At 38.8% G+C, this 16,079-nt stretch overlaps 1 protein-coding gene across 1 annotated transcript in view; it reads right to left on the reverse strand.

The window, feature by feature from the left end:
• Window positions 1–8,561, reverse strand: part of tmem131 (transmembrane protein 131) — a 43,153-nt gene extending 34,592 nt beyond the window's left edge. The window contains exons 1-4 of the mRNA XM_051947380.1: window positions 8,254–8,561; window positions 4,738–4,799; window positions 4,305–4,345; window positions 816–884 (exon numbers count right to left, since the gene is read on the reverse strand). Coding sequence (XP_051803340.1) covers window positions 816–884; window positions 4,305–4,345; window positions 4,738–4,799; window positions 8,254–8,413 — 332 coding nt within the window. The 5' untranslated portion in view covers window positions 8,414–8,561. The remainder of the gene's footprint in view (window positions 1–815; window positions 885–4,304; window positions 4,346–4,737; window positions 4,800–8,253) is intronic.
• Between the last annotated feature and the right edge of the window lie 7,518 nt (window positions 8,562–16,079).

A 16,079-nucleotide genomic window follows, 5' to 3' on the forward strand; every position in this document is an offset into this window, starting at 1 on the left:
AGGGAGTTTTCTTATAATTCTCACTGCTGCATTATCATGCAATGTCAGGACGGAAGTTACTTCAGCTAAAGAAGAAATGCAGCTGAATGTTATCTTTGATGTATTGTATCTCAGTGAATTGATGAAACCACAAAAAATCTCCTCCTTTAAAGATCATTTTAACACCATGCACAATGCAAATTGAGCTTCCATATACAGGCTTTTATAATGAGACTGCTAATTCAAATGCTGTCATCATCTCTGGCACATTAGAGGCCGGGTGAGACTTTCTCAAGGTTTCATTTTCATGCTTTGAAAACATTCACGTCTGATAAGTGGATTTTTTAATCGAGGACAGGGGAGGACGGGCCGAGACAGCTGGCTCTTTTACCGTGACCCCACTGCTCTGAGAGCTCCTGAATCTGCACCCTGGTTGTGTGCTGTAAAGCTAGGTCACACTACATGGGTGTGTCCTTGCTTTTAGCATGGAATGTAATCTAATAAGAATAGCAAAGGTAAAGTCAGGTTCTGGCACTGGAGTTCAAGAATATGTGGTTTTGTAAAGTGCATTCCATAGATTGTTAAAATGCTTCTTCGGCAATCCATTTATTGTTGACATGCTAAGGTCAGTTTTCAGTCGACATGTTCTAGAAAGCTACATTACTACAACTGACTGAACCCGTCTAAACTCTCTATGGTGTAAATGAGTTCTTAGGACAACTCAGACTGAAAAAAAGAAACAACTTAAAATGACAAACATTAGATGTCTCAATGTCAAAGTATAAGATCGCACAAGACACACAAAAAAAGCAATTTTATGAAAGAAAAACACTCACTGCTCATGAAAGTCCAACATTGGAGGTTCAAATCGTATAGGTCGGCAGTTCCCACGATGCGGGGACGTGCTGTGAAAGACAGGAAGCTGTGTCAGCAGCAAAAGCAGGCTAGGAAAAATAGCATCCATGTTTGTGTATTTCAAACACCTTAGAGGCTAAATGCGTAAGCACAGAAACCACAGTCTGCGTCTATGTTTTTTTTAATCAATGCGTTAAGCCGGCAATGGGACCACTCCCATCTGCAGCGCACTATTTCCATATGTAAAACTTCCATGAAAATCCATAAGCTAAAGAAAATAGACAAGAAAGGACACTAAAGACTGATCCCTGGTGAAACTCTCACAGTGTGGTGCTTCTCTCACACCGGCAGCAACTTTTGAGCATCGGGCACAACCCACCCAGTTGTATGACTCGCAAAACCTGTTTAACAACAGGTGTATCTTAACAATAGACAGCGTGTCCCCAAACAGCAGCAACTCTTCTTTGGCAGAGGAAATACACAACAGAACAGTGTAATGAGAGCCGTCATGTAAATCTCATGGAAAGAGAAGTTCATCATGAATGCAGACGTGGCACTCGGATGCGACGTGACCATTTCACTACAAAGAGAACCACTTGTGGGAAACATCATACATGCAAGAAAAAAGTCAATGATGAAGTAGTATTCTATTATCTTTTGCACCAACGCCATCCTTTGCTATATCACTCACATGTAATTACTCTAACACCACCCTAGATTCAGACAATTAGCAGGAGATCAATTTCACCTATTTAATACAAAGCCTACATGTACAGAAGCAGACAATAGCCCGAGCTGTGCACTCCAATAGCTGAGCTATAGACGAGATGGATTTCCATCCCCTGAGGCTCACAATGATCCACCATGCAGTCTTCCTTCGGGATAATCAGTCATCTACAGCCTGCCCTCGCTTCTCCCATTAATATAACAACTACTGACAAAATTCTTGTGGGATTATGGATCCACATGGATCCTGGCTGTGAATTCTGCACCGCCTTTCACTCGGCGCTTCAGAGCTAATGTGTTGAATGTCAGTGTGTAATTGGAGTAGCTCGGGCAGATCATGAGGAGGGCTGTGCCTCTTGGCCTCAGACCTGCTCATGTCCAGTGGCAAGCTAACCTTAAGATCACAAGTGCATTATAAGAACATATAAAGTGGCTGTGAAAAGCATTTTAATTCCAGTGGAATCCACAACCTTTTTCCACAATGAAAGTATCTGCAAACCTTGAACACACACACACACCAAGATGAAAAAAGGGGAAGTTAGACATTTAACCCTCTGAATCCCATTTTTAATCTTAATCTACAGGTTTCATTTCTCGTGTCTCAGAAAGTAAAATACTTTGCACTAGATTGTATTAAGAAAAATAAAAATTCTGTGCGTCTTGGTTGCACTGAAAAACCATGAATAACTCCGCTGCAACGAAGTCATGTGACAAAAATTCTGAGGCCTTCTAGATGAATTGCAGGAAATGTTTACAAAGAGCAGGAATAAGACAACAAGAGAGACTGAGTGCAAAATGAAACGCACTTCATCTATGAAATAAACACAGCATGGGTCAGAAACAGTCGACAGAGTAACAAGTTGTCCGTAAATTGCTGGAAGATGCATTCAGCATGGTGAAACATCTTTCTAAAGTTGATGTGCAGAGTAGTGCGGAAAACACCTAGTTTGCAGAAACTGTACAAATATAAATAATTAGGTCTGTATAGCATGCGCTGCCCCCATTTTCCAGTACTGATAACATGTATTTGCACTAGGGCTGGACCCGAATATCCCGAATATCCGAATATTTGTTCACTACAGCACTATCTGGATATTAATTTTGGTATCCGGTACCCGGGAGACCAGACGAACGGATCCACAAGCCATCTCCGGACGTTACGGGGCGGAATGAATATTCGGATATTCGGATATATTTAATAGGGCCCGAATATCCGGAGGCCAGAAACCACTATTCGGGCCAGCCCTAATTTGCACTTGAAAAACTTTGTACATGCTTTTTTTCAATTCTCATACAATAAATAGTCATAGAATTTCAAATTTCATTTGACTTCTTGAACGATTTATAGCACTATTTGTACGTCATACTGCACAGAACACATCTTGAGTTGACTCTGCTTGTAGCTGTGGTTGTGCCATTTCCATAAAAGGTACAGGACTTTATTTTGCATCAAAAAAAGCAAAACAAATGCCAAGAAACAGCATGGGGTTCAGAGGGTTACAGAAAGTCTCAAACAACACAGCCAAAGGCCAAAATGCCCCCGTCACCAAGCTCTGTTGAGGGAGTAATCATGTCACAACAGATAACCTCTTTATGGATTAGAACATACTGTACAAATAGTAAAGTCTGGCTGAATGCTGCACACAGACGAAACACACATAAAAGGTACAGACAGGGTTAGCTGTGATGTGTATACAGAAACATGGTGCTAAAAAGTTGACTGACTGATGTTTACTTGCTTCGTGTCATGGAAACATTGTTTACTTGTTTCACCACTTCTGTAACAGAGCCCACTCCCTTCAGTCAAGACACACTCTGCAAAAAGCATTACCAGTGTTCAAACATTCCCTGTCCCTGTAGCTCCAACAGCACTTCGATACAAGACTCTGACGTCTGCCTCTGACTGATACTAGAAAGCAAACTACAACTTCCCCAAACAGCTCTCTGGTCAGCCAGGTTTGTGTCCACCCTCAAGGCATTTAAGCAATCCTGTCTGCTCATAGGAACACGCTGTCAGACAGACGTCTCCAAGGTCTGCCCTGCTGGATGCGACTCTTTTGCAGAGCTGTGGTGGAATGGAGGGTTTGGGCTGTGGTCCGGTCGAACAACAGGTGACACAGACTGAGAGGTTTCCCTGACAACTGATGTTGTTAATAGCATGTGTTTGACACGGCCAGGAGATGAGATGGGTGTGACCTGAATGCTATAAAGCAAACCTGTCACTAAGCGCAACTTAAAGTTGTGGTTGTCTTGCTTTGTAGCCTACAGCAGGTTGTTATTAACATCGTCAAGCTTTTTTTTTTGCTTCTTGGTTGTTCGGTTATACTTTATAGCCGGATAGATAAATAAAATTCTTGCCCGCTGTGGTCAACCTTGACAAGACAAACTTTTTCTGATTGCTTGTTGGTGTTTGTTACCGTCTAGTTTCAGTAGCATCTTTGTTGCTTTCTGCTCTGCTCAGGAATGCTGGTCGTGTTAAAGCCTGGAGAACTGTGACGTGTGCTGCATAAGACTGCTGTTGTTTTGGGTGTCAAGAACTCCTCAGGCTGCACTTTCCACTTCTACGGCGACCTTAAAGCAACCGTTTACAATAGTATGTGATCCAGATAAATCGTGTGTGCTTAATGGTGTAGATGTACAACAACAGCACCTATCTACACTGACACTAACATAGTAGCATTTACATACATTAACATCTAGTCCATTCAAGTTCTTACTGCCAAAGAAAGGAGGATAGTTCTTACCTTTGTTGATGATATAAACTAAAATCGATGTCAGACTCTGCCTGCAGAGAGAACAGAAACATAAAGTAAATATTCATTGCAACATGAATTATTTGAAAATTACATTCAGCAGGAGAATTTGCAAGTATAGTAAATGGGTTTATTTCATCCTTTTCTTGCTCTGTAACGGAGTAAATGTTAGAATTTAATCATCACAATGAGAAAATTTATTTCTATAGCACCTTTTAACACCAGAGTTACAAAGTGCTTTACAAAAAAGGAGCAAAAACAAAACATTAAAGAAAAGAAAGCATTAGAAAAGATATAAAACATTGTAGTTTTCAAAGAGGCACCTACTGAGATATATCATACAAAGTTACAATCAATTATAGAGTGTTAAAACCGACTTTTCATTGTAAAACCACAAGAAAAAAAATAAACCACAAGCCCTTACCTGTAAAAGGCCTCCCTCACCAAAATGTAGAACCTCTAGAATTGTGTCTGACTGAATGAATGCTGTAAAAGAAACAACAAGAAAACTTAAGTATTATCAACATCATTTAAATCATCTGCTGCACATTTCAGCACAGTTTCAAATGACTGATTAAAGGTGAAATGGTACAAATGAAAAAAATAGCTAAGTAAATTACTTTCACATGCCACTGAGACATTTAACTTGGTTTGCACGGCAAAGCGCCTTTGGAAACCCCAACACTGATTTAAAATGATTCATCATTTTGATTCACGTTGGGCAGCAGAAGTGCTGTAATTTAACAAAAGACAAACCCCTGCAAAATCAGAAATAATCAAATAAAACCTTCTGGGAGTAACTCCTCTACCCGCGTCTCCAAAAGCAAAAGTCATCTGTCAGCAGTCAGCGTATCTGTCAAAACCACAAAGTAATACTACAAGCAAAGATTACTCCCCGCTTGAACTTTAATCTCTTGTGCTCGAAATGCAGACAATAGAAAGGTCTGTCTCGAGATCTGAGTTCACTCCCTACTCCACATAGAAGTTGGGGTCACACCCAGGTTGTACTGGGAAGAGCCAATTCATCTGCCACTGTGAATGAAGCACTACGTCTGCTACAGGATATCATAAGGTTTAAGGGTGTGAAAAGGGTAGTAAATCCTAAATAACGACACCATTATCAACAGGATTTTGAGGGCTGGATGTCCTTTGCATCGGTTGCTATGTGACTTACTCACAGTTTGAACCTGAAAGCTTAGAGAGCCTCAAATTCATCTCTGCGCTTCTGACGCTTCAACTGTGCTGAGAATTCGACACCATAGAAATCCCACAGCTTGTGCTGCAAGATCCACCTTCTGCCGATCATACTCAAAGCACATCTGCAGCTGGGATACCGGTTTATTGTTATGATAAACTAAACTGTAGCATTTAATTAAGTCTTGCCAGCGATAAAGCATGTTTTAGATTAGAATGCTTCAGCAGTTTCAGGTGATCTAAGCAGCTGCAGCAGTATTTCAATTTCTAATTTTTTATTTTCCTGGCATTTCCTAACATTAATGACGCACAACTCACATCAATACTTAGTTTAAGCTGCAACAATTAATCAATTAGTTGTCAACCGTTAAATTGATCACAAACTATTTTGATAATCGGTGTCAGTATTATTTTAAGGTTAAATAAAGTCTACATTCACTGATTCTTTCTTCTTAAGTGTGAATACTTTGTTTTTTGCTCCTCTGCGACAATAAATGAACTAGCTTTGTGCTGTGGACTACTGAAGATGATGGAGGATACCATCTTAATAAAAAAATAACGACAATGAAAATAATCATTAGTAGCAGTAGAAGAAGTAAGGTTTACTACTGTATAATAGTGAAGACTGAACAGGGCTAGAAATAGTGAACTTGAGCACTGGATTCAAATCCATTCAAAATGAAACTGAATGTTTTCCAACACTTTAAATGACTAGTTTGCAAGATTTAGCAGCTGTTGGTAGATATTTTTAAAAATCTGGACAGTTGTGTGGATGAAAAACTAAACAAAATATTACAATTTACTAAGAAATGTGAACCAAACATTACAAAATTCAACATTCCCAATTGCAATCAGTTTTTAAACATGCATTAACAGACGGTCTTTCGGTCACAATGACTGGCAAAGTACAACTGTGAGTTACTCTGCGATTGCCCAACTGAAAGAAAGCAGGAAGTTTGATCATTTCTCGTCTTTAAATCACATGTCACTTCCCCTGGCAGAGGCCGGTGTGAATCTGTCCAGATAGGTTAAACATTGAAGCATACCTGCAGCGCTCTAGTTAATACTGACTCAGTTTGCTTAGCCAGTAGTGTTGACATTTGTAGAAGGCATGACAAAGTGAATTTACACTCTGTTTGTCAAACAACCCCATGCAACGCGGCTTTATCACAAGCATGTAGTTCTAGCGCGATCCTGGCTTCGAGTGTGTTGCAAGTAGGGCTACATAATATACTGTTTTAGCAACACCATTGTGATGTGTGGATGTGTAAGAGTCACACTGGAGGAAGTGCAACATCTAGTAAGGCAAATTGACTCAAACACATCGCGCTACAACTTTTTTTGCGGTTTGTCACAAAATGAGAAGTCACAGGGCTTTTACTGACTAATCCATGACTAAACTAGGAGAAACGTCTGTTTGATAGAACATAATTTACTCCGAATTAAGGGTTCTTGGACATATTTTGTCAACTTCACTCAGAAGACATTGGGTTTGTTGACATGCAGGCTGCACATGTACAGGAGAGAAACACTGAAAAGGAAGATTTGTCTCCAAAAGCAAACATGTCAGTGGTACAGGAATATTTCAACAGCAGAAAAGACGATGTTGATCAAAAATAGGTACACCGGCAGCTGTGTCTTGGAATTGCTGCCACCACAGGAAGCAACACAACTAATTTGTTTGATTTAAATCTGCACAAGTTCTGCATGAGTGCAAATCCTGATCGGAATGCCATCCAAAGCAAAAAACTATTAAATTATACCATATGAGAAATGCTCCAAATGGCTTTTATCAGCTTTTAGAAATATTTTGTCTCTATGCAGATGCACTTGTGTACAAAAACACCCCAACTAAAGAGTTATTCAAGTCCTCTGACACCAATTACCATATTTTTTCATATTTCAGTTTATATCTAAACCTCAGAAATCTACATATGACAATGTCAATTTTATTCCAATGTCGTGCAGCTTTGTTTGCAAGTGTCTGGAACCAATGTAAACAATTTACAGACACGTTTCAAAGCCGGCATAGGTTATCTTGAAAGTGGATGACAGCTGTCCACTTGTCACTGTGACCCGACATGATCAGCATGTCTGACTTGAGGATAAATATCCAGCGGCTGTCATTTGGCCTGGGCTAAACACAACCAAGGGTCAAAATCAAAGCCACGTTTGCAAGAATCACCCATCTGTCCGATTTCCTTCACTGAGCCCGGTATGAGGAAGTAATGTCGGATAGCCTGACTGCCATTAATACAGTCAATCTGACATCTCATCATTCCTGTGCTTTAAGATCATACAGTGAGCTAACATGAGTACTAGCCTCGGTGCTAACAAGCCGCTCTGTCCGTCTCTGCCGTGTACTATCTGGTATGTTTGCTGGGTTAACTGTTAGCTTAACTTACCCATATATGGAAGGGATGACAACATGACAACAAGCTACAAACGGAGCTAACGTTTACAGTAAGGCCACATATACGTTAGTTAGCTAACTGACGGAGGCTGTCTCATTCTGAACTGAGCTCACCATTCAAAACGTCAACACACCTCACTCCACAATGAAACTTCGTTAGCAGCAAACAGAACCGGCTATAATTTAGCAGTGTTGTGGAGGTGCTGGTGTTGGCGTTAGCGGGCTAGCTGTGATAAAGTTGGCCCGCAGAGGTAACGCTAACCTCAACCCACACTTCACAGAAATGTCTACGGAAGTTAGCGCTAGCTAACTTAGCAGAGCTAAGTTACAAACCTTGTTTATTCGCCCGTGCCGCGTGGATAAAAGCAATAAATAACATCCTCAATAATCCGACACACGGTGTTCTGGTTCTGGTGCGGGAATGGGCTCTCTCTGGACTCGCCATGCTGCAGATCTTTCTGTTACGATAACAACCAAGCGAGTGTGCGGACATGTCCGTGTAAACCTCTGCTGACTCTGTCAATCATAGCCGTGAAGAGAAACTCAGCTGAACTGAGAGCAGCAGCACCAGCGGAGGCTAACCACCCAACAGGACGTTCTTCTTCTTCTGCTGCTCGTCTTCTTCTTCTGCTCTTCTTCCTCGTACGCTACGTGACGCGTCAACGGCTGAACACGCTCTCAGGTGTTCACTGCCCATATCTCTCACAATTATTAACTTATCATTCAAATATTGTGGGAACTTTAGTAGGGCGACAAGAAGAAACAATCTGCCATTTGTCTGCGTGGATTCTCAGTCATCCAGGTCGTGATAATTATAAGAATTTAGTGTAAAGAAACTGGGCTTTTTTTGGTTGTCGGTTCACAGAACGTTCCATGGACGTTCTCTAAGGGTTCAGTGGACAGTAAACTTGAAGCAGTAACATAAAAGCAATAAAGTAAACAGTAAAATATAAATTAATAAATATATTTTCCCTTGTTATAGTGCAAAAAAAAATAAAATGTTTGACTGTGTATTTTACTGATTTACTTTGTTTTGTTAAATTACAGAGAATAAACAGCAAATCACAGCAAATAAGTTAACTTTTCTAGTGTAGTGTATTTTTAAAAAGGGAGCCAAAAGTTGTAAATAATGTCCAAATCAAAAATCTGTATTTTTACAAATGCTACTTTCTTTCTTTCCAACATTTGACCATAAAATTACTAAAACTAAATTAGCATAAAATCTCATTATTTTTGTAATGTTTGTCATTATTTGACAGAAACATTCTGTATATTAAGAACTGAAAAGTGTAAAAACAACAACAACAACAACAACCAAATCACAGAAAAATATTTAATTTACATGTTGACTAGAAAGATGACATATAGTGTAATATTAGATGTTAGATGATCAATCATTCATTCAGGCTTTATTTGTATGAATCTTCCAGAATGGGATGTGCTTATTCATCCCTCAGATAAGATGGGTGGGAGCACATTGTTTGGTCAGATAAAAACAAGATAAGTTTGTCAGCTCAGATGAGGTCAAGCATGTTCATCAAGAACATGACCACATATACCACAGTGATTGCATTTTCCTGATGGTGAAGAACAGAGGTAGACCAACACAACCCCTTTACTTCTTTTGTATAACCTGTAAGAAGTAACACAAGATAGTGAAAGTTACCACTTTGCCACACAAATCCACTTTCCAGACAAAACCTTTATGTAACTGATGATACAGGGTTGGTAATATGCCACTATTACTATTTCCCATTCTTGTTGATTTCATTGGTTTCCCATTACTAATCTTCATTTGGTCCAAACAATACGATACGATCACAAAAACAATAAACACCCACATTATGTAGTCCCAGATACAGAATCAAGGAATTTATTCAGATAGAAAAGAGACCCAATAAAGAGTCCAGCATGTGGGTACTGCTGGAAAAAAAAAACTAGAGTAATGGTTAATGGTTTACTGAGATAAAGATGATGATTGCTGACAATGTTAATGGACAACACTGAGGATAAACTAAGATAAGAAGCGATAAGGAGCCTACAGAAGATAAGATCTGCTGCTTCAGGCGACTTAAACTTGTTGCCTTACACCGTTTGGCTGTCAAATCTACTGCTTGCCCTTGCATCTAAAAACAAGTTGCACTCTGTTGCGAGGTGTGAGTTTCAGTTCTGATGCTGTACTCACAATGAGAGACCTATTTTGGACTGCAAAACCAACATTTGGCTGCTTTTTGGGGGCAAAACGACCATATCGCTAGCAGCCATAAAGAGATAATATTAATAAATGCTTGTTTGATAACGGTGCAAAGGTTGGCTATTTTCTGCAGGCTCTAACATCTCTTTCTTATCAGTACAACACTGTCAATACATTTTTACAGATGATCAAAAGTGAAAGCCTTTCTGCTGTAACTGCACCATGACATGGTCCCAGATTTGAATGGTGTTTGCTTATTCTGCATAAGGGGATTAAGTGATATTAGACAGACACATGCAACTATCAACACAATTTGTTTCAGCAAATAGAAATAAAGGATATTCTTGTTTTGTCTCAATCAAGTTACTGTAATGTCTCTAAAAGAAATGTGCATCACCTAATAAGATCAGGTTGCTATTAGTCATTGAAACACACAGTAGCTGATAACTATGAGTCACCGACCTCTAATTGTTTGCATAGTACAATCTGAAGTGTGTTTGAGGAAACAAAATGATGCAATCGCCTGCTGTGCTTACATGTCTGTGTTTTCCAGGGACAAGGCAGGTCAAAGTATCACTTGCACTTTAAAATGCAAGTTTTTTTTAAAGGATGTTTTCCCCCTGTATCATGCAACTGGTGTTTTCTCCATCAGTCTAGACTCAATAACCCATAATAATAAAGTGGAAATGTGTTTTTAGATTTTTTGGGGGAAAATTCAATATCAAAACTAAAATTACTCATTCAAATTCATAACTAAACATATTACAGAAGCTCGTTTGGCAGCAGTTGAAGCTCAGCTGTGTAAGTCTCTGCAGGCTTGTCACACCTGGATTCGGCCTGTTTATCCCATTGCTCCTGGAAGATCCTCTCAAGCTTCATTAGGTTTGATTGGAGGCGTCTGTGAACTGCCACCTTCAGGTCTCTCCACATGTTAAATGGGATTTAAGTCAGGCCTTTTGGTGAGTCACTCAAGGACAGTCAGGTTTGTCCTAACCCACTACAGAGTTGTCTTAGTTGTATAAATGTTTTATCCTTATCTTCAACTCACAGCTATTTATTATGGAGCTCTACTTAGAGCTTTGTTTTTGCCTTGTCATGCAGCGTGTGCATTTCTAATAATAAAATAAAGCAACAGGATTCACCGGATCACAATCAGACACATGCACACAGTTGTACTCATTACACTTAAAAGCCCATAATGACACAGAAAAATATGTTTTAGATTATTGTTTTTTTTGTTTTGTTTTTTTTACTGAATGAAACTCGCATAAGTAAAAACACTATTTTTGTGAATGAAAATTCAAATCCATTTCAAGGACTTAAAGAGAGACTAAAAGCTGTCGAAAACCCTGACAGGTTTAGTTTTATTACAGCTAAAGTTTGGCGCAAAAAGGAGACTTGGCTCATTAAGTTTCAGACTAATGACAGTTCTAACTTGTCACATCTTTGTTCTGGCTGTCATTACTTTTCTGGTTGTATGCAAAGTTAGATTAACAACAAGGTAAAACAACAAACAGATTTACAAAGAACTCATAAGGTCTATATTATTTTCAATATTTAGTAATCATAAATCCCTGAAATTAATACAGAAAATTGATTGATGAGTGGAAAAGCACAAAATAGTAAATTCAAATGGAACATTGAAAATATTAACATTCGAGATGCTGGCACTGTGAGGGATTTGTTTACTCACAAATTGCTGCTAGTAATTTTCTTTAAGTTTTTCAGCAAGTCACTCCAGCTCACTGTTCAAGTTCTGGGCATCTGATGAACTAATAAAAGTGAGCCATATTGTAATAAGAGCAAACAACAAATTTCCTGAGAGCTTTAGGCAGGTTTACTGATGGATGAAAAGCTGGAGAACAGGAGTTTTTGCCGGAGGCTGACGTCTTCTGAGACACGGTCAAAGCTGTCTTCTACTGACGTCGTTCACATAAACTCTGAGGCAGAACAGATTGTTTTACAGCTTTCAGGAATCCTCACTTTCATGTTTCTGAAGGTATTTTTTGCAGCCAAGTGTGAGCTCATTTCAGAGCTGCTTTATCACTGTCACTTCAGGAACAACGCTTTGTGGGCGGTTGGAGTGCCTTTGAAAGTATTTAGCATTTGCGCTATTCAGCAAACATTGGGCTAAGTATTGTTTGCGAGCTGCTGTCTGATGTTTGACTGCCCAGCAGTCACTTGTCACAACACCAGCTGTCTAAGAAACATTAATCATAACACAGCCAGTCCTGCCCATTAATTTAGCAAAGTTATCAACTAGCCTTTGTTCCTGTGTCCTCACTGCTACTTTCACACCTGTAATCCATCCATGCCAATCAGGGTCTATCAGCTATGTACCTGCTTGTATTCTGCAGAGGTCCATAGGAGGCTGGGATTGTAGAGTATTGCTTACTATTTGACCTCACAAGTGAAACTTTTATTATGATAAATACAGTATTAGCCTGCTTGAGGTGGCTTGAGGTATCTGATTACCCTCCTGTTGTCCTCATTTACAGGCACCAAAAAATATTGTTTCCTTGTCTGAAAAAAATCCAAAAATTCAGCAAAAAATCTCCAAATTTCTTAAAATTTGCAAAACATTCAGGAAGAAAATTCCAATAATTCCTTAAAGTTTCCTTTAAAAGTTTCATTTTTAAAAAATCCCCAAATTTGTCAGGAAAATTCTTATAAGTATTTTCAAAAAACGAATAAAAACCTTTTAATATTTTCTTTAAGAACATTTTTATCATTTCTTTTTTTCCACCAAAAATGTTGAAAGATTCCCAAAAAATGCTGAAAATGTGGACATCAGAAGTTTCACTGTGAAAATATTTTTTTCCCCACATTTCAAACTTTAAAACAGGCCAGTTTTGACCTGCAGAACAACACGAGGGTTGAAGATGCTTCAGGGCACCTTCCCCAGAGGTTTTCTCGGCATGTCCCAGGGAAGTAGAACCAGAAATCCTTGACGGGATCACATATCTCATCTAGTCTAGGAACGCATCAAGATCCCTCAGGATAAACAAGAAAATGTTTAAAGAAAGTGGATGAATGAATGGATGAATAAATATATTCACAGTGAGTACATTCTTTCTGGAAATTACAGCTGGATTTGAAATACTTACAGACGGCACATATTTTGAAGTAAAACTAATAAAATATTCTAAAGCTGCTGACATTTTGACATCATGCTGCACAAAACACAGGTGTTTTATGCAGCATGACCCAGAGCATTGCATACACTCCACCATGTCATATGTGCTGCTGCTACTTTGCATAGTGACTCACGGGCACACCTACATGGCACAGGACCATGACCTGTCAAAATGTCTCTCCAGTGAAGATTATACAGCTCACAGCAAAGGTGACGACACCCCTGTGAAAAAAACACTTAAAAGTCAAGTGATTAAAACTTTATCACCTGTTAATAACTGCAGTATCTCTAAGCTGACATATAGAGTATTTACTCTTATGAACTATCAAAAAAAACAATACCTTTAGAAAGACTAAACTAAAAATGCAGGCCCTAAAGTAGAAACTCAATGGAACAAAATAAAATACAACCACAAAACTTAGAGAAACTGTAATCACTGAAACAAAGTTGAGTACTACTAAAAAGACCTGTAAACACAAGAACTTTCTCGGTTTTTGACCTATGGGTTGTGTCTATTTGCATGTCTGCCTCATGGCTCCATGTGGGAAGATTTACTAGAGGAACTAGAAAATTTGACTGTGAGAATAGAGGAAGCTCAGGGATTATTTATGAGCAATGAACACACCGAGACCCAAAGAGGAAGAAATGGTAAATATGATCTGAAACAGAGATGCAGCAGTAATCAGGAGTTACAGAACGAGCCACAGTAATCTGTGGTGCTTCAGACTTGGAACAAAAATTATCAATAGAAATCTGACTTTCTGTGACAGATATTGCATAAAATCACCAAGCATCAATCTTTATGGATGACTTTCAAGAAAAACGTACTTCCTTGCTGTTTGGTACAAAACTGCTAGATTCAACTTTGCTACGAGACATTAAAAAAGCCCAATAAATGTTGATAATACATGCACAACATGTTTGGTGTGAACCTCACTGAGACAGCCAGTGAATGTACAATCCTGACAGTGAAGCACAGAAGTGGGACTACGATGATATGGGGTTGCATATGTGCAAACGTTGCTGGGGAGATGACATTTACAGACGAGTTTCTACAGAAGAAAAATAGAGAAAACTATGGCTATAAAGCAGGCCCGAGGTGGCTAATCGGGAGGACCGAGCTGAGGAAAATGGGCAGAACAGCTATCCAATGATCGATGCAACACTAGTAACCTCCATGCTGAGGAGGATCGAGTCTTTCATTAAGACAAAGATGGACATTGGAAGTTTACAAAAAAAATAAAAGAATAGAATACCATTAATGAAATATGTACTGACTTTTGTTGCATTGACGTCCTCATGTGGCCATGTCTTTTAATGCCACATAATAACAAACACCCTTATGTTCAGTTTAGAAGTGCTGCAGTTACTGTGCTACAATTTAGAATCATTTCATATTTAACAGCTATTGAACAGTGGTGAACTCACTTCTGTTGTGTAATGTGCCATCTGACACTACTGCTGGATGCTGAGTGTAATCTCATTATCCACCAACAGAGGGCAGACATGTAATAGGCTGCCTTCTCTGTAAGCTGCTCGATCAACACAGACATAATTCCACCACCATTTGTAACTTTTGGGTGAAAATAATGAAGATTTCACAAGAGCTGGAAAACTGAAGTAAAACCAAAGTGCTCAGCTGCAGACAAGGTCACTGTTCGCCTTTTGTAAAGATAATTTTGCCAGCTTTTCCTGTTTAAAGTCCAAAACTTAATCTTGATGCTCTGCCTTCAGAATTGATTGCTTTATATCGCATAATTAAGACAATAACAAGCATAATTACAAGTCTCTCCATACATAGATATGTTAATATTTAGAAATGATCTCAATAATTCAATGGCAAGTTCATGAGTAACTTAAGCAGGAGTAATGAGTATTGGAGGTGGATGCAGTGATATATGCAGGTTGCAACTATGATTAAATTGGATGTAAATTTTAAAATTGTTCTTCTCGTCAACTCTTTGTAACACAGAAAAGAAATTACGATTACTGAAAAGATTAAGTTGTAAAATCTGGTTGATTTGAGCTCCAAGTCACAGCAATAAATACTTTGAGAGCAATTCAACTGAGAAGAAAGGGTGTGAATTTGAAGGCAAAGCGCTCTAGGAGCTAAGAACACCATACTAATGCTGGGTAGAACCTCCCTTTGCCCCTAAAACACCTTTTGTTCTTTGTATGAAGGAGTTCTCAAGACTCCTGAGATATTTTTTTGTTATTAAGGCTCACATTCACATGACTGCAATGCATCATTTCTGCAGGGCTGTCCACTGTAAGTCTACTAATCCCTCATTTTACAACATACCAAAAATCAGAAGAGGCCATTTAAGTTCACGAAACTCCCTGTGAGGCTCGTAAAACCAGGTGAATACAGTTTTTGCTTTTGACATGGCGCATTATCCTGCTGAAAGTATCCATTAGAAGATGGGAAACTGTGAGCTGACTGGGACTAAGGAGCCCAAAGTGTGTAATGTTGCTTCTGATGTTAAATGTGGACTTTAAGTGGAGCTTCTCATGTGTATCTGTATGAGGGATATGTTTTAAACTGCTACTGCACGATTGATTGGCTGTTAGTAAGTGTATAGATGTTCTTTTTAAAGTGCACAATGAGTAGATTTTCAGCTGTGAAAATGAAACCTCTACTCTTCTCTGACATCTATACTTGTACTAAACATGTACAGACCAATACCTACAACTGTATAAATTTAATATATGGTCTTAGACTTTAGTTTTATTTCAACTTCTATTTATCAATTTTAATATAAAGATAAACATTTTTTCATTTCACCGGCATCTTCAACGATAATGTTGCTCCAGTAGCTCAGAGACTAA

The sequence above is a fragment of the Acanthochromis polyacanthus genome, chromosome 4, assembly GCF_021347895.1.
Source record: "Acanthochromis polyacanthus isolate Apoly-LR-REF ecotype Palm Island chromosome 4, KAUST_Apoly_ChrSc, whole genome shotgun sequence".
In the NCBI taxonomy this organism is placed as follows: Eukaryota; Metazoa; Chordata; class Actinopteri; family Pomacentridae; genus Acanthochromis; species Acanthochromis polyacanthus.